The sequence below is a fragment of the Linepithema humile genome, chromosome 1 (genome assembly GCF_040581485.1).
Source record: "Linepithema humile isolate Giens D197 chromosome 1, Lhum_UNIL_v1.0, whole genome shotgun sequence".
NCBI lineage: Eukaryota > Metazoa > Arthropoda > Insecta > Hymenoptera > Formicidae > Linepithema > Linepithema humile.
Window position 1 is genome coordinate 40,346,211 of NC_090128.1, and position 17,511 is coordinate 40,363,721.

General features: G+C 37.3%; 3 protein-coding genes and 1 non-coding gene across 5 annotated transcripts; 3 read left to right on the forward strand and 1 right to left on the reverse strand.

Annotated features, from left to right (window-relative positions):
• Positions 1–4,236: 4,236 nt before the first annotated feature.
• LOC105671054 (barH-like 2 homeobox protein) lies at positions 4,237–8,963 on the forward strand. 2 transcript variants are annotated; one of them, XM_012364914.2, is made up of 4 exons: positions 4,237–4,921; positions 5,317–5,444; positions 7,234–7,573; positions 7,837–8,963. In XM_012364914.2, exons 2-4 carry the CDS (start codon positions 5,375–5,377, stop codon positions 8,102–8,104), a joined length of 678 nt encoding a protein of 225 aa, XP_012220337.1. In that variant the 5' UTR covers positions 4,237–4,921; positions 5,317–5,374; the 3' UTR covers positions 8,105–8,963. The 2 variants fall into 2 exon arrangements, with proteins under 2 accessions (XP_012220337.1, XP_067203000.1); XM_067346899.1 differs by lacking the exon at positions 4,237–4,921 and having other exon boundaries at positions 4,931–5,444.
• A 3,225-nt stretch (positions 8,964–12,188) lies between these two features.
• TRNAM-CAU (transfer RNA methionine (anticodon CAU)) lies at positions 12,189–12,261 on the reverse strand. Its single transcript has one exon. It is a non-coding gene; the product is annotated as a tRNA-Met (tRNA).
• A 247-nt stretch (positions 12,262–12,508) lies between these two features.
• Positions 12,509–15,183, forward strand: LOC105671036 (zinc finger CCCH-type with G patch domain-containing protein). The gene is made up of 9 exons (XM_067361316.1): positions 12,509–12,725; positions 12,834–13,052; positions 13,357–13,437; positions 13,505–13,645; positions 13,735–13,877; positions 13,946–14,124; positions 14,188–14,466; positions 14,530–14,709; positions 14,799–15,183. Exons 1-9 carry the CDS (start codon positions 12,675–12,677, stop codon positions 15,095–15,097), a joined length of 1,572 nt encoding a protein of 523 aa, XP_067217417.1. The 5' UTR covers positions 12,509–12,674; the 3' UTR covers positions 15,098–15,183.
• Positions 15,184–15,372: 189 nt separating this feature from the next.
• Positions 15,373–17,440, forward strand: Tap42 (immunoglobulin binding protein Tap42). Its single transcript, XM_012364905.2, has 4 exons — positions 15,373–15,646; positions 15,812–16,165; positions 16,240–16,640; positions 16,727–17,440. The coding sequence occupies exons 1-4, from the start codon at positions 15,500–15,502 to the stop codon at positions 16,941–16,943; spliced, it is 1,119 nt and encodes a 372-aa protein (XP_012220328.1). The 5' UTR covers positions 15,373–15,499; the 3' UTR covers positions 16,944–17,440.
• The last annotated feature ends 71 nt before the right edge of the window (positions 17,441–17,511 follow it).

A 17,511-nucleotide genomic window follows, 5' to 3' on the forward strand; every position in this document is an offset into this window, starting at 1 on the left:
TGCTTAGGTAAATTTCTTTAGACGACGCGCTGTTCACAGTTTGATAAAATACGCATATATATTATATGTACTATTTGTCTCTACGATTACTTTAATCGTTATTTTTCTACTTTAGTAATGATACTTAATAAGTTAAGACATCTGTGCTTTAGTGAATGACGTTGTTTTCGGATAGGCGCGCGATCTCATGGAGAGCTCGTTAGAGGGGTGCGATCCTTCTCTCCGCGGGAATCTATGTTGTCTTGGTAGCAGTAGTCCGGGCATTACCGTAGCATAAACGAGCCAATCAAGCACCTTTGTGACGACAATCGTTCCTTTGATTACTCGGCACTTTACGCGAAAGCAGAAACGCGGTTACATCGCATAATCGGTGTGTTCAGCACCGCCCCATTTCCTGACATCGAGAAAGCGTGTTATGGAAATATAAGCGTTGGATCCAACGATTCGAAAACTATTTCGATTTTCTTATCTTATTTCTCAGGAACATAAATAAATACAATCATATAAAAATATCGCGCGCGATCAAATCTATTTTTTATTGGTCAATGCATTATCAGAGAAATTGGAATTAAATATATTTGATATTAAATATTTAACATATGTAATGATTAAAATTTCTGCGAAACAGTAATTATCTAATCAATTACCAACATTGTTGAATTTCCTTTCTGACGAGGATTGCGTGTTAATTGTATTCAAATGCCGGAATAGGATTCTTCTCGCGAAGGAAGCTGCCGTTGCAGCCGTCGCGAAATCGCGTATTCGCTATGGAAACGCGCTCACCGAGCTCAAAAGTGGCCATGGGGCTAGAGTACGGTTCTACGAGGCTCTGAAGAGTCCGCAGTTATAGGAAGCGAACAAACAGGAGCGCCTTTCAATCGTAATTGGAACCGCAGGAGCCTGACCAACGTCCGTGTTCAAGCACTCCTTTTCCCATAACCATCATTCTTCGAGAGTGTCTCCTCTCTATAAGAGAAACACAATAGCCCGTATACGCGACGACAGAATAACATCGAATTATGGTACAGATCAAATAATTTCCACAGAAAGATGACGCGTTCCGAAATGTCGCGTCAATCCTCGTGCAAATTTTATCATTTCAAACTTCTGCAATTATGAAATTTCATAAATCTTCATTATTTTGTATTATCTTTATTAATTATTGTTTAATCCGAGATAAATTTTTTACAAGTTAATATGGAAAATAGAAGATTGTATTTTAATACTTATTAATGTCAAATGTGTTAAATTATCTCATAAATTGTGATGAATGCGAAGTGAGTGATTAAAGAATATTAAGTAAAAGGAGTGCAAATCGCTTTCTCGCGCGCGACTCTTTGCCGCAGTGTTTAAAAAATATTTTTTAGTTAAAACCTGAGGCCTTTGTACTCTTCCGTAAAAGCAGAAAGGGCTGGACGATGCCGCTTCATACGGAAACTTCACCTCGGCAGTTATATTCACACGCGCGGTCGCACATCAATGGATCTTGCGCTTGCCGCGATTGTTAACGATTCCGAGGTCCTCCGCATTGTGGCTCGATAGCCACCCCCGTTGCCGCTTCTGTTCTAAATCGCTCCGCCATGATCCCCTTCGCAGTTCTTTATCTGTATTTAGCTATTCACCGGGACGATCCGCGACCGTGCTATTATTGTTATCAATACGCCAGACATCGCCAGAATTTTCGGCTGATTGAGCCTCGCGTTTGCGATGCACAAAAAAATTCCAGAACCGGATTCTGTAATCACATTTTCAGATTCTATAACAACATTGTTATTACATATTGTTTTATATAACTATTTTTACCGTTATTACGAGAGAAGTATATAACGTAATTATTTTATGCTACGTAAAATAGGTTTATAACATTGCGGTCGTAAGAATTTTTAACGCAATATCGTATTGTCGAAAAAAATCACATCCCTCATACGTCTAATTTGTAAATTTATTCGACCCCTGTGCTATCAGAAAATGATTCGTCGTCGACAATATCCTATTTGCACGACACAAATGCGTAGAGAAGCGAAGCGGGCTGGAGAGAAGCACCCCGAGATGAGATCTCGGATCCCATGAGGGAGTAAACGTCGCAAATTGCCGATAATGATCAGCTAGCGGGAGTGATGATTTGCAGCTAATTCCACGCGTACCGCCCTCCACTCTTATTATCATTAATTTGCCTTCATCCAGGGCACGATAAATGCGATAAACTGTTTCCCTGGAATTTTTCATGCACACGTAACTGAAGTCCCTTCGCAAAGAAAACTTCTGAATCGCCGTAATTGTGACATCTGAAAATTATGTGTTTATTTAGAAATATTTACTTTTGATTTTATTTTTAAAAATTTACGTCAAATTACTGAAATACGAAGTGAGATATAAATAATTGTTACTGATAATTACAATTCCAGCTATTTCCTACAATAAATTGATAGAAGCTACAATTATTTGAGGTACGAAAAATACAGAACATTTTTTCTCTCTGTATTTTTTTAAATTAATACAAAATAACTTACTATTAAATGACTCAGAAGCCAAGGTGACTAACTCCACTTTTTGCAAGATTTTTAATTTTAGTGTCGAAGCACATGATTGATGTCTAATTTTTCAAAAAGTTTAATTTGTAAATATATGAACGATTATTCTTGATATATATATATATATATATATATATATATATATATATATATTTTTGTTTTGTATTTTCTACATTGTAACATAAAAGTTATATGTTTAATATTCTAAAATATTTGTTTGTGTACATATTTCAAACAAAATTTAAAAAAACAGCGTTTATGTATAAATTTATTAATTTTCTTTACTTTTTATTTGATGGAGTTAGTCAGTTTGGCTTCTGAGCGGCTTAAATGTTTATTCTTGATACTTGATCTTTTTTTGTCTCGATAGATTTATCCGTCAGTGAAGGCTCAACGGCGATTAACGTGTTATTCCAATAGTCGGCGACAACTTCGACAGGCCCTTTGTTTCTTGTAGCTTCGACGATCCTCAATTTAGTCCGTTTGCCGGCATGCATTTATTCCGGCGATCCTCTACGGCGCCCTTTTCCGCACCCGTGAAGGAGACGCCTGGCCGCTTTGCTGGCCCTTGAATTAATCTCCCGCATACGTTAAACCTAATGAATTCCGAAACGCGCGCGCCAACCTTGGCTCGCGAGTCGAAGGGTCTCTTGTTTCGCAGCGCACAATGACACTGTCATCACCATCGCCATTAAAACACCATCGACGTCCAGCGTCGGTGACAGTGCTTGCGTTAGGACGACGCTTTATGCAACGCCACGCGACGCTGTACAAGGATAAGGAGAGCCAAAAATCCGAGGATAGAGCGAGCATCCACTCTACCGTCGCTGGCTTCACCACTTGCTTCAAGGTGAGCTCGCGTGAGCGATCAGAATTAATTGGAGCCTTAATTAATGCTATGCGCCGGCGTTTCTGCAAAATTTCAGGATCACCGAGTAATATATGGTAATGTTATCGAACATTGACTCGTCGACAACTGCAATCATTATCAGATAACGGTCATTAACATTTATATATTTGAATAAGAAAAACTCACGCTTTTTTGACTTGTATTACAGATTACAACATAGAGCGCATCAACCTATTAATTTGCAGCGATTAATGAATGTTACAAGAGCAGTATTTTGATTAAATTTGCTGAGATTGTTTCTGGTTTCAATAACGCATTTCTTCATCCATGCATATCCGCATTATGCGAAGAGCTTCACGAGACTCGCGGCTTACACGTAGCTTTTCTTACACGCTCGCGCACTCGACGATGCCGTGCGTCGCTGAATTCATCCCGGATGATTTCGCGGCGCAGCGTCAAACGTACACACGTTTATGCGCTCGCATGTCGACAGGTGCTTAAAAGGGGTGAGTGGTGATGCGGTGAATAGCATACAGCGAGACAGAAATGTAGGAGGTTGACTGGGATGCAAGTGAGGGGGGCGGGTGGCGATATGGAACTCGCGATGGTGAGCATACATCATGCATATTTACACTCGCAAGCTACTCCTGGCGAGCCGGTGAATGAGGCACGGGAAGAGGAATCTGTGCGAAGGACGTATTTATGCAAATGTTGATGCGCATCCCCGTTACGTTATTCCGCGTTATTGCAGGGTGGAATTGGTTTCGTCTGCACGTTGCATTTTTCATCGGCGATATTTCACGCTTTCAATATTCGTAAATAAAAATATTCGAGTTTTGTATCCCAAATGTAACACTTTTCCCCGGAGATTCAGTATTTTCGTAAATCTAGAATTTGTTATTATTTAAAAAGTATACAAAAATATTCGATGCGTATTTCTGTTACATATTGCGTCCCGCGAAGAACGCAGTGAAAGAATCGATCTTTTCTTTTTGTGACGTGTGCACGTTGAATTTTTATAGTTAATATTAGTAGTAAAGTGAACATCTTCAGAATTTATTATACCTCATCGTTGCGGCGTTCTCCTGAAGTTTTGTAACGAAGCCAACAAGCGCGAGCAACGAGACGACTGAGACCAATAACAGCGGAAACTCGGCAAGTATCCGCCTTTCAAGCACTGAAATCATAGAAACCAGTTCTATATCGCGCGCTCGCAGAAAAGTTTCACATTCAATTTGTTTCTCTCGTTTCGCAGTAATCGCTCGCCAATGACTTCCCCCGTTTGCATCTGTCTCTCCGCCCCCTCGCACCCGGACTCCCCCGCAACTTCCACCCTCGCCATCCACTGCACTATTACCCCTCGCACCCCTTCATCCGGATCCACTTAAGTCGAAGCGTGCACCGGGATAGCGGATCGCGAGTACAGGAAGGACTGGCTGCGGAATCTGTCGACCAATGGCGACGCCGAGATCTCGTCTCTTCACCACCGCGTTCCAGCCTCCGCGAACCAATCGGGGAAGCGTGTCGCTCTTGCAGTGGGGTGAGCATGGCGCTTCCACCCCCAAAATGGCTGCGAAATCGCGCGGGCATTAGGCAGCCCGTTCAAAATAAACGGGCGGATTAATTCACGGGGGTCGCGGGGGTAGCGCGTATATCCCCTCCCCCCCCTCGATCGCGTGCTAACTTCCAAGCTCTTATGTGTGAGTCTCCACCCCCGCGCGTTTGTCTCGCGTGCCCTCGTCGACGACGACGACGTGAACGACAGTGGCATCGGGGTTCGGGGACGTTTCCGGTCAGCCGTAGCGGTCGTCGGTCGACGCAGAACGACGCCGAGCGTCCATACGATAGCATGAAAGTCGATTTCCTCTGCGGTGCGAATGTGTCGGTACGGTTCGTCTTAAATCAACGCGATTGATTGTGTTGTTGTTTTGTCAGGTACAATTTTGAGTGACGATTGACGATCGCGAGTGAGTGTGTCGCTTCGCCGACGGCGATGATGCAAGAGCACAAGTCTTTCCTGATCAGAGATCTTTTGGGGGATGTGCTGGTCGATCGAGTTCAAGGTAAGTTTCATTGAAACTTGTTGCAGGAAATAGAAATAAGCGATATAGATAGTAGAAATTATTAAGAATATTAATAATTATTAAGAATATCTAAGAATATCTAAGAATATTAATCAACAATATTCATCATAACGTTAAGAAATATCAAAGAATTATTTTTGAACTACAATTAATCTTTCTTTTACAAGTTGCGCAATTAACAATTAAATAAATCATTTTGATCAAATCATTTTATAAACAGATTTCTATAAAGATATTACATGTTTTCATTTTCTTATAGAAAGTTTTAACATGATTCCAGTATTTTCTGTCATGTAACAAAAAAATTAAGAATTAAAAAAGCAAATTAAATTTAAAAAATCACAAAATCAAATTGCATGTCTTTAAAATAATCTTAAGCGAGGTTTGAATCGGCATAATTTTAATTAAATTATAAACCAATTAATCTCGGCTCACATAAATTAACAAATTAGAAAAAAAGGGGGAGCCAACACAGGAATTTGGTTGTCTTTTACAATCTTCTTTATTCAATACACTTCGTAACGTTTCGACCTTTCGATCATCTTCAGTACATAGTTTGTATTCTGATAAATCGCCGGAATAAAACATAATCGCGTAAATAACCAAAGTTCAATCATAGTCCAGATTTTTTAAAAACAATTGGTAGTCAAAAATTGCGATAATTAAGAGGCTGCATGGAACCAATGTAAGCATTGTGATGTTGTCTGTTAAATGTACTGTGGACAACTGCTTTAACTAAGAGACTTTCAGATATTTGAAATCACTGCCGTATGTTACTTTTATTCTATATTGTACATTCATAATTTTATTCAATAATCTATTTATGTTACAAAAGAGCAAATTAAATTTATAATAATTTTGATAAATTAAAATTTAATACATTTTGAATGTAATTTGAATATAAAATTTAATACGTTTTGAATATAATTTAGAAAAATATACCGAAATATATGGAGATAGGTGGAAAAACGAAAAACAAAGACGACACAGAGTTTATCACACAGTTTTTATCGTTGATCGATTTCACAGCTCTTTCATAGACGAGGATTGTGTTTTTTACACGCAAACATTTCTAGACGCGTGGCAGATAGCTAGAATTCTCGTTAGAAAGTGGACCCCGTGGTGCGTTTCTATTATTTAAATCACTGACGCAGGGCCACCAGGGGTGACTAACCCCCTCGGAGGTTGTGCCCCATTAAGAACGATTCTACAGATGGTGCGAGGTGCCGAAAGATTCGTTAGAGCTCGTTATCCCGTGGACTTTCATCGAAGATTATTACCCCCCGGCGCGCCATTACGAGTCTATCGGCTAATCCTAAGGGAGTGCGGCAGAGATCTTGCTAATTGAGATAGTTTGCCGTAACCGAGATCGATCACAATCGGTTGGGGTTCGGTCTGGATTATTGTTTCGGTAATAGATTTTGGCCGACCGATCGGACTCAATGATTGGATTATCTGAAAATAGCTGTTAACGCAAAATAGCGGGGAAACGCGTTGTATCATTTGTCCGCTGCGTATCTCTTCTGTGGATAAATTAACAATTAATTTAATGATATGCAAAGAAATGTAATAAAATACAAAAATTTCTTTCCACAAATAATCTGGGAATCTGAAATCATGTTTGGAGATTCTGAGATGAGCTTCATTGCGGAACAGTGAAGAGCAAATTTTTCTTCACATCGTTGAATATTCAAAAATTATTATTTAAACGTCGGAAAAGTCATTACGCTATACTTGCGAATATAGATTGTACAAAAATATGCTGCAGAAGACTCGGAGGACGATTCGGCCGTGCATTCCGATTCCGAGGACACTATCGATCCTGGTAGTAGTCCTTGCACGCGTCTAGGGAGTCCTCCACCGGCGCTTTCGCCGTCGCCCGGTCCGGCTACTACGTCCGCGAAATCATGCGGAGTGACCGCCAGCAGTGCGTCGTCGACCGGTAGAAAACCACGGAGACGACGAACCGCCTTCACCCATGCCCAGCTGGCTTACCTCGAGAGGAAGTTTCGCTGTCAGAAATATCTCAGCGTGGCAGATCGCAGCGACGTCGCTGACGCCTTATCGCTTTCGGAGACTCAAGTAAAGACTTGGTACCAAAACAGAAGGTAAATGGGAATTCACTGTTAAAACATGTAAAAGGGGAATTGATAACTTTATACAAAATAAAAAAGAATCTTCAAGTAGTAAACCTATAAAACTAAAAGGTACTTAAAATTCAATAAACCAGCTTGTATTTTCCGACATGCTCGACAAGTTCTTTGTATTCAATCGCTCAGAACTTGAAAATTCAGTCACCCGATGTTTTAGTTGAGAGAGAATTTCGTGTAGCATCATGTGGAGGAACGGCAAATGTGTGTTTTCATTGCAGAACGAAATGGAAGCGACAGAATCAGCTACGATTGGAGCAGTTGCGTCATCAAGCCACCGTGGAGAAGGATCTTCTGGTACGCAGTGTGGGTCTTCATCACGGCAGCATAGACGCTTATTGTTCACCGTACAACGCACAAACACAGGCCAGTCATCCGCCACCGCCACCGCCGCCGCCGGCACCATCCACCGCCTCCACGGCAGCGTTTCTCTCGACGGCGGCCGCGCTCTTCCGCAATGTCACCTACGTCCACGGCTGCCCACTCTAACCCGCGTGATCCCGAAGACGTCAAGATAATGAGTTTTGGATCAGCGCGAATGATTTGGTTTGGACTCGCCGCGCTCGAAGGAACGATTACGGATTAATTGTGTCGTGAGTGCCAAGCTAACTTGAAGTGTTTTAACAATATTTTTTATTATACCGGAGTTTGCTCTAAATTATTAGTGAATTGAAAAGGTTTGCTTTAAAAAATCACTTGCTATAAGCGCTTAATTAATGGGTAAGGAAAGTATTCGTAAATATTGTGTTTCTTTTTTTAAGTTGTTATACCTTTTCTTATTAGGTTGTGTTTAAAATTTGGCGGTATATTGTTTTTATCTAGAAATATGTTTTATGGAAAAGATGACAAAAGAATGTCAAAAACATACATAAATTCTTTTTCCCGTTAATTACATGTCTGTTGAACTTCAACCGTGTCGATATTGTATTTCTTTGCTCATGCAAACATGCTGATGCAAAGTTTTATCGCAGTCGGTTCTTCCGCGTCTTCTCTTGCATGCTAAGTATTAAAAATGAGGATTGAGTAAAGATGTAAATATGTAATTACAATCCATAGTTGATCGGTAGGCATAGCTCGCAGATCGAATTGAACGAAAGAATCAACATTTCACGATAAAAATTGACATCTTCTTCGAAGAATAACATAATTTCTATAATCGATATTATTGCAATGTTACAACACAATATGTGATCTGTCACCATAGATGCAATTCTAGATGCAATAATGATATTGTATTTAGAAGATAGACGAGAGGAGTTATTTCGCTGTAAAGAAAAAAAATCGTGCTGCTACTTTACAATATAAATCGGAATTAAAAGTATGCGTTCGATTGACGATTAACAATTTACGCAGTTTAGCGACAGATTTAATTCGTAGCTACTTTAGCGTTTTAGATAAATGTAATCTCGACATACAGGTGAAAGTAATATTATCAATTACCGAATGTGCAATGTTTGACGACATACGTAAGCGCTAATCGGACTAATCCCCAGTAATTTAGTTGATTATTGTTACTCACCGTCAAATCTATTGACTACTCTCTTTGCGAAAAAACAGGAAGTTACTGTAGATAAATAAATTATTATCAAAACTAATACAAGCCAATCGATATTTCATTTAACGTGCTCACCCTCAAATTCACTTTCTGCGCTTTTATATTGACTCAAGTTCATCCGGACAATTTCAAGTACAAAGCACTCGGATATATTTCATTGTATTATCTTACATTTTTATCTGCTTTTTTGTAAGTAGACAAGCAATGTACACACGTGGCAATAGACACGTGGCCAAGCACGAGTAATTGGTTGAAATCGTTACAAGTCAAGTGATTCGAGTGGTCGAGTGATTCCCGTATGGGCTGAAATTGGCGTGTGTGATGAATTTAATTGCACGGAAACAACGACAATGTGCAACTGTTACGATTATTACGACGATTTTTGCAGCTAAAATTGTTCGCACTAATTGGATTGAGAGAAAACTAAATTACGGCAAGCGCATCAATTTTGCTCGAAGCTGCGTGTAACTCGTTTGGAGGAAGCATCAATCTCTAGTTTTAACTTTTTAACCTTTAATTCAAGTTAACAGTTCTTTACTTGACGGAGATATCTAACATCGGGCAGTAAAGAGAATTGGAATAAAAACAGTATGCATTAAAAACAAAAAATAAACAGCTTTTTGTTTTTATCTAACTTTACGCAGATGCCAATGTTACATTATCGATCCTTTTTATACACGTTTGATAAATCTGACTTATAAAGAAATGTTTAAAATTAATATCAATCATGAAAAATATCGTGCAATCGTGTTTTTGCGAGGAAGGAGCAGCCATTGATGTGAACTATCGAGAGGAGGAGGAGAAAGGCCTGAGGCTTCAAGCTTCGGCGGAACATCTTTGAAAAATAAGTGATTTATCATTTATTTATTTATATATCGATCTCGATCGTCGCAGCTTGTATTTAATAATTCTTTTATTACCATTATTAAAAAACGATTGTCCACTATAAAAATAATCTTATCAATAAACCGTAATACGAAGACAAAAAATTTCACATTTCTTGTGTGCGTTTCGATTTTATCTCCATAATTCGATATACGATCATCTTTATTGAGAGCTGAAAAGCGAATCACGAAGAGGGATTCCAACCGAGATACGTGAGACAAGTGGCACGCGTCCGGCCACGTGCGTATTGTATTGCGACGAATAGTCGCGCGTACGTTGCGTGTGCATACGTGCGTAAGTCGTGTTGGCACTTGGGCACGCGCTTCTTATCCCTCTAGAGCTCGCTTCGTGTCTCTGTAACGCGGCATCGTTAAATACTTCACAGGGGGGCGATTCGTACGTGCGCGGAAAAGAAATTCTTCGACCTCTTTCACACAACTCTTGGGGAGAGACGTAACTTCTCCACATTCCGGGGTGAACATTGGGCTTGTTCGTTTTAGCTACACTGGGGCTGCTCTGGGTCTGCTCTACACAGGATAATACAGGACAGATAAATAGTTTGTCCTGTATTATCTTGTTTAGAGCAGACCCAGAGCTGCCCCAGTGCAGCTAAAACGAACAAGCCCATTGGCGGCGTTTAATCCTTTCGCGAAACATGCGAGCTGTGATTGTGTTGTGTCCTATCGACGAAATATTTATCACGTTTCTTGTGATGTCTTTTATTCTCATCGTAGAAGATAATGAATAAATTCCCTCGTTTAGACTTTAATTCATGGGCGAGTCGATATACCGCACGGAGAAAGGAAGATGCGCCGAAGAAAGCAACGCGCGAGCGCTTCTAATTCTTTGGGGAAAAAGCAACGAAGTAATTGCTGGAGAAAAACCCAGGTACCGATTTCTCTCTTTCCTTCTTTCTATCTTTCCTCCCTTGACGAAAGGCAAAAGCCAGAAGTAAGAGGGGTCGGCGGCCTCGGGGCGAAAAGGGCGGCAGCGGGCGGTGGCCGGGGAGGGCAGGGCCGAGTGTAACGAAGCTCCGACTTTTTAATTGGAATATATTCAGAAAGCGGTACCTTTTCATCGCGAGACCCAATGCGATGCGCCGTGAATGCGACCTGAATCAACGCCCAGGATTTCGCAGTTTATAGGGATTGTGTGGCATCACCACAGGATGTGCATTTCTTTTTTTTTTTCTTTTTTTTTTTTGCATCATTCATAGACAACTCAATGACACGTCTGAATGATGCTGAAAATAAGAGCGTTTCGCAATTTTTAGTCAATCCGCGTAAATAGAAACTGTAGACTTTTCAAACGTTCATGAATATGATGACTAAAGAACCATAAAATCGATATAATTAATTGCTATTTTAAATTCAATAAATATCTATTTTAAGTTTAAGAAATAGGATATGCAGTTATTTGAAAAACAGTGATAAACAGTGACTATTTAATAATTATATTCTTTATATGAAGGTTTACAAGACAAATAAGAATTTTGAATTACGATTTTCAGAAATATCGGAATTACAATAGAGTGTAAGAAACACCGCGAACAATGTCTATTCCTTTGGGAAACAGTGCAGCCTACGGCGAATTCAGCTTAATGGGCTGTTTACTTGCAAATTGTGCTACCGCTAAAGGGCAGCAAACAATTCCAACTCGTTTTAACTTCCACATTTCAATTCCAAGAGCCGACGGGCTTTTCTTGCAGGCGTCACATTTGCATAATTGTCTCTTATGTTCTGTTTCTCCTCCAAGCGAACCACTTTTCTATGTTCATCGACTGACTTTTCATAAATTTGCCATTTGTTAGCCAAGTCACAAATTTTAAAGATCTAAGGAGCAATCGCGAACCTTTGATTTACAAAATTTATAACAAGTAATTTTTTCATAATTACAAAGTTTTCTACGTTACACAATATTTTTATTATAAAAATAATTAAAATGTTAATACAAATTTTGCAAATACATGTAACATATAATAATAGTTCGAAAAGTTATAGTTGTGCAAGAATCATTCATTTATATCTCAAATAATTTTTATATTGTAAAAATATATCAAATAAAATATTAAAATTGATCTGTTCACATATAACTAAAAAAAAATAAAAATTATTTAACATATCCAAAAGAAATTGCCCCGGGTGAGGATCGAACTCACGACCTTAAGATTATGAGACTTACGCGCTGCCTACTGCGCTACCGAGGCAACTATCTGATGCAACTTTTTATATACAGCATTTATCCTGTCTAAATTTGATTTCTAAAATATGTTACTAGTATTTTTATTGTAAGAATATTAAAATTGTGTTATTTGTATACATAATGTTACACAATGTTACAAAATTATGTCTCGAAAATTGCTACACAATTTTTACATCCACTTAAAATCGCCAAATCTTTGGAGAAATCGTTAGGTAAGTATAGGAACATTTTTGCAATAGGGAAATAGAATGAAATGAGAAATAATTGGCAGTCTTGCAACGAACAGGGTTGCATAGGGTCGAAGCTGTCCTAAGCTGTTTCATGTAAATACTAGGAATTGTCAATACTTGTAAAAAAGCATTTTATGCAGCTTAATGATTATCCTACATTCTTTATTTACTTCATATTGATTACAATATGACAGACTCGAAGAGTTTAAAAGAAGCCATCGAGCAATATAAGACTCAGGTATATCAACAATTTAATAAAGAACATTTTGACATCTTTAAGTTGAATCTTATTTAAATCTTTCTTAGCATACTTTATTTATTTAGACTTGCAATTGTATTTTTTTAGTTATCACAAGTGGATATGACACTGTCTGCAACATCAAAAGGTCCTGAAAGAGAGAATTTGCTCAGTCTAAAGTCTGACATTGAGGAACTCATTTCTTTGACGAGAGAGAGCTTGCAAAGTCTTGAAGGAAATAATGCAGAAAACAAAGACGAAGATGACGAAAATGAAGATTCTGATAACACAGAAGATCCATTGGATAAAGAATATGCCTTATTCAAGGTCTGTCTGAGATATGATTATTAATTATTGGCAGAGCTAATTGTTGGTTTTATCTTTTTTATGATTGATTGTAAATTAATCAAACTAATATTGTAAAGTATTATTTCCTGATGGCCTGATAGAAATTTGCTGTCAACCTACATTCCTAACATTTTTCTAACTGGGATTTATTATATAAAGATTTGTTGCAGCATATTTTTTATAATTTTCAAGCATTTCGAGCATGACTATTATATATTTGGTATGTAAAATTGTACAATAAAGACAGCTTTATGTGTAATTAAATATTACTTAAACTCATTAGGCAGAGCTGGCAAAACCTTTAGACGTTAGTGAAAGCACAAAACAGGATGGTTCAACTGCTGTGGATTCTGATAATATTGAAGTCAGTATACAACTATTCTCTATGTCATAGCAATGACACAATTATACGGTGCAAGTTGATCTTGTAGGATGAATTGAAGGCGCTAGAGGGTATGAAATGCAAGGCCCCTTATGGCAGTACTTGGGGTGGTGTTGGCTATCATAATGCTATGGTATGTTCTATTCACGAAAACAGTGACGCAACAATTAAAAACATCCATGATATTAAGGTAAATTTGTAGTGCTAGCAATTGTATGATATGTATATAGTATATATATTCTTACTTCCTTTTCATCTTCAAATTTGATTATTAATCAGGTGCGAGTCTTCTTCCTCAATCCAACACACAAAGAAATGATTCCATGTCCATATTTCCTTGATGGCAGTTGTAAGTTTTCCGATGAAAATTGCCATTACTCTCACGGTGAAATTGTGGCATTTTCAAGCCTACAAGAATACAAGTATATTTTTTCTTAATAAATTTTAAAAGATTTCTTATATTTAGAATTTATTTTAATATAATATTTAGGGAGCCTGATTTTCACAACATCAAAATGGGGAGCAGAGTATTAGCTAAACAAAAGAACAATATGTGGCATAGATCCGTTATTTTAAAGTTACCTGAAAACGATGGAGATGAATACAGAGTAAAATTTGAGGCAAGCGGCAAAATTGTGGAAGTTGGTTTACAAGATCTCTTACCTCTTGGTATGTATTAAAAATTAATTACATTATATCATATAGTCTACTATAAAATATTTATATCGATAGGTGATGCGGATTTAGAACTATCAGATACGTCTGATGATAGTGATGATGAAGAGTCTGATCCTAATTCACCATCATACTCGAATGAACAATTAATTCACACATCTCTCTTGTTACCACAACCCAACGAACCTTTAGGAAATTGGGAAAGACATACACGCGGTATTGGTAGTAAAATAATGATGCAAATGGGTTATGTAGTTGGGTCTGGTCTTGGAAAACGGAGTGACGGTAGAATAGAACCTGTTAAAGCCACAGTTTTACCAGCAGGAAAATCATTAGGTTTGTTTCAGTTTTTTTTCAGTTACCACGTAATACGCTATATTAATTTGCTATATTTTTCAGATCATTGTATGGAACTACGTGAGTTTGCGGGCAATGATAAGGACTTGTTCTCTGCAGAACGTAAAATGCGCAAACAACAACAAAAATTAAAACAACAAAAAGAAAGGCAGTATCAAAGAGAAAAACAGAAAGAGGCTAGTAACGTGTTTAATTTTTTAAATAAAACGTTAGGCGACAGAGGTAAGTTAAAAAAAAGAATGTATTAATGAATTTATTAAATATAATTAATAAATATATATATATGCTTAAATATAATTAATATTTTGCAGCTAAAGATGACAATGAAGCTGGTAGTTCACGAAGTAGAGATAAATTTAAGACAGAATCTAATAGGAATCTAAATGTAGCCAGTTTTCAAATTGGTAAGGACATCAACCGATTAGAAAGAGAATCTTTGAAGCTCAAAGAATCATTAGCAAGACATGTTAAGGGTAGTGTACTGTATAATAGCATTGTAATGAAGTATAATGAAACACAAAAGGAACTTACTAATTTAAGAGCTTCGGAGAAAAGTATCGTTGCCGAACAGAATCAAAGGAAGAATAAAGCGAAATTATCTATATTTTGATATGTATATGATAAAAAATATATACATTAAGTATGTTTGTATATAAAGTTAGATATGTCAACATAATAAATGTTAAGTAAAGAATATATCAACTATTTTTGAAAACCATATTAAAACCAAATTTAAATAAAATTTTTTATTAATATTTTTATTTAAAAAAATTTTTTTTTTTTTGCAAATTACTTAATTCTCTATACAACGTATTTTCCCATTATTTGAATTTACCGCTTTTTATTCTAGTTACAATATACCTCACGAGAGGTCGTCTTTCGTATGACAATTTTCATAACATTCGAAACTAAGCTAACCTAATCCAACCTGAGCGAAGAGTACGATCATTTAATGATAAACAGACAATTCTAAACGATTTATACATTGAAAAATAATTACAAAATAACAATAATGTCAGAGGGAATTTTGTTGAAAGGCTTAAGCCTTGAGAAAGAGGAAAAAGATCCTACGACATTGTCAAAGTTATTTGACAATGCTTTTGAACTGTACAACAATATTAATAATACGCAGGAGCCAACAAACAGTACAAAAGTACAGGTATCGTAATTTTAATACTTTATCATATAACCAATCGCCGAGCAACGTATACATATACTGTTTCTAAACCAAGTCGAATTCCCTTCGACTATTTATCTCAACATCTTTTCTTACAATAAAAATTATAATACCTAATAACCCTTTTGTCTCTTTTGTTTATTGCAGGCAGACGTCAGGCGAACAATGCGTATGTTTGAAGATGCAACAAAACTGGTGTCTATGGTGGACATGTTCAGCGACAATGAGTCTTTCGAGGAAGTAGCTACGGAGAATGTCAAATATTTTTTACTACCAGCTCTACTTGGAAAGCTTACCACAAAAATGTGTGGCGTCGACGACAGATTGCATCTCGTTAAAGTAGCAGAAATATATTTTGTAGATTTTTTAAAACGACTGAAAACATACGGTTTGACAGATGTAGAAGTACCAGAGATTAATTCAACAGATGATGAAAAGCAAGATGCGGGAGATAGTCAAAACAAATCGCAAAAAGAACCACCGAAGATGTTAGAGGATATGGTTAGTTTCCTATTGTTGCATAATTATTGCAGAATATAATTAATAATAATAACATAATAATAATTTTATTTTAGGTACTTCGTAGAAATGCAAAGTTACAAAGATACAGGCAAGAGAAAGATTTGGAGTCTCGTTTGGATATCTTGAAGAAAAATTTGGACAATCCAAATATTGACGATGAAACCAAGAGGGAATATTTTGTTACTCTTTTAAAATTATATGCAGTTCAAATAATTGAGGAGTTAAATTTATTGGATACTGAGAAAACACTCTTGGAAAATATGAAGAAAATGGGACCAATGCACACTTTGGCTTCCGAATCACAGAAGAGTCAGAAACATAAACCTGCTCCAAAATTACAACCCATTATTATTACACGTGATGAAATACAGAAGAAGGTTTTTGGAGCGGGCTATCCCAGTTTACCAGTCTTAACAGTTGATGAATTCTATGAACAAAGGGTTAAAGATGGAGAGTAAGTAAACAACATGCCTAACATCTTTCTTATAACTTTGATTTGATAATGGCAGATGATAATATGCACTATTTCTAATATTTTAGCTGGCCTGATCCATCACAGCGTAATATGGTAAATTCTCGATGTCTGCAAGATGTAGCGAATAATAGCACAAGCGCAAACGATGAGGACAACGAAGCCGTTTTGAAGGAAAAAATGGAAGAAAAAGACGATTCCGAGTATCTCGAACGAGCCCGCGCGATGGACGAATACAAAGACACGCATCGTCGCGGATGGGGCAATCGTGCTAATAGAAGTTAAATGTCAAGAGATACACCGAAGATTTTTGTGCGCGTTACAGAATTCTGTATCATGGTATGTTTTTTTACGTTTTTGTTTATCTGATATTGAAGTTACGACGAATTGTAATGTGTCGAATCATATTTTAATCAGATTTAGGCAAAACTGCAGGTCCATCTTAAAATATTTAAATTATATCTTGCATTATGGGAGGGAAGGAGGCGGTAATTTTTTAAACAAATTACAAACGTATATACACGTATATCTATTTATATTTTATCGATTAATAAATCGTATATACTTTTGCAAACGAACCATAATGCAGTATCTCCGTGAAACCTATAATTAAGGTAGTTTTAGTCGGTAACTCTCTCTCCTTGTGCAGAATTGCATTGTATACTTATGCGTGTACTATAAAATATATAAAGTTCTGCAGAATGCGAAAGAGGGTAAACAGGTTCTTTTTATTCGAACACGCTATTGTTGCTTTAAAAGAGGCATTAAAAGAGAGACATAAAGGTCGTGAGTAATTTATTACAAAGCCAATATGAATTCAATCCGTGAAAGAGCTCTTCCAGTAACCACGTCC

Bases quoted from the DNA above. Each gene is read 5' to 3' on its own strand.
- LOC105671054 (XM_012364914.2), top strand. From the start codon at position 5,375: ATGATGCAAGAGCACAAGTCTTTCCTGATCAGAGATCTTTTGGGGGAT. The intron at 5,445-7,233 runs GTAAGTTTCATT...AATATGCTGCAG, and splicing joins GCTGGTCGATCGAGTTCAAG to AAGACTCGGAGGACGATTCG. The intron at 7,574-7,836 runs GTAAATGGGAAT...TTTTCATTGCAG, and splicing joins ACTTGGTACCAAAACAGAAG to AACGAAATGGAAGCGACAGA.
- LOC105671036 (XM_067361316.1), top strand. From the start codon at position 12,675: ATGACAGACTCGAAGAGTTTAAAAGAAGCCATCGAGCAATATAAGACT. The intron at 13,438-13,504 runs GTCAGTATACAA...TTGATCTTGTAG, and splicing joins TGGATTCTGATAATATTGAA to GATGAATTGAAGGCGCTAGA. The intron at 14,125-14,187 runs GTATGTATTAAA...TTATATCGATAG, and splicing joins ACAAGATCTCTTACCTCTTG to GTGATGCGGATTTAGAACTA.
- Tap42 (XM_012364905.2), top strand. From the start codon at position 15,500: ATGTCAGAGGGAATTTTGTTGAAAGGCTTAAGCCTTGAGAAAGAGGAA. The intron at 15,647-15,811 runs GTATCGTAATTT...TGTTTATTGCAG, and splicing joins CAAACAGTACAAAAGTACAG to GCAGACGTCAGGCGAACAAT. The intron at 16,641-16,726 runs GTAAGTAAACAA...CTAATATTTTAG, and splicing joins CAAAGGGTTAAAGATGGAGA to CTGGCCTGATCCATCACAGC.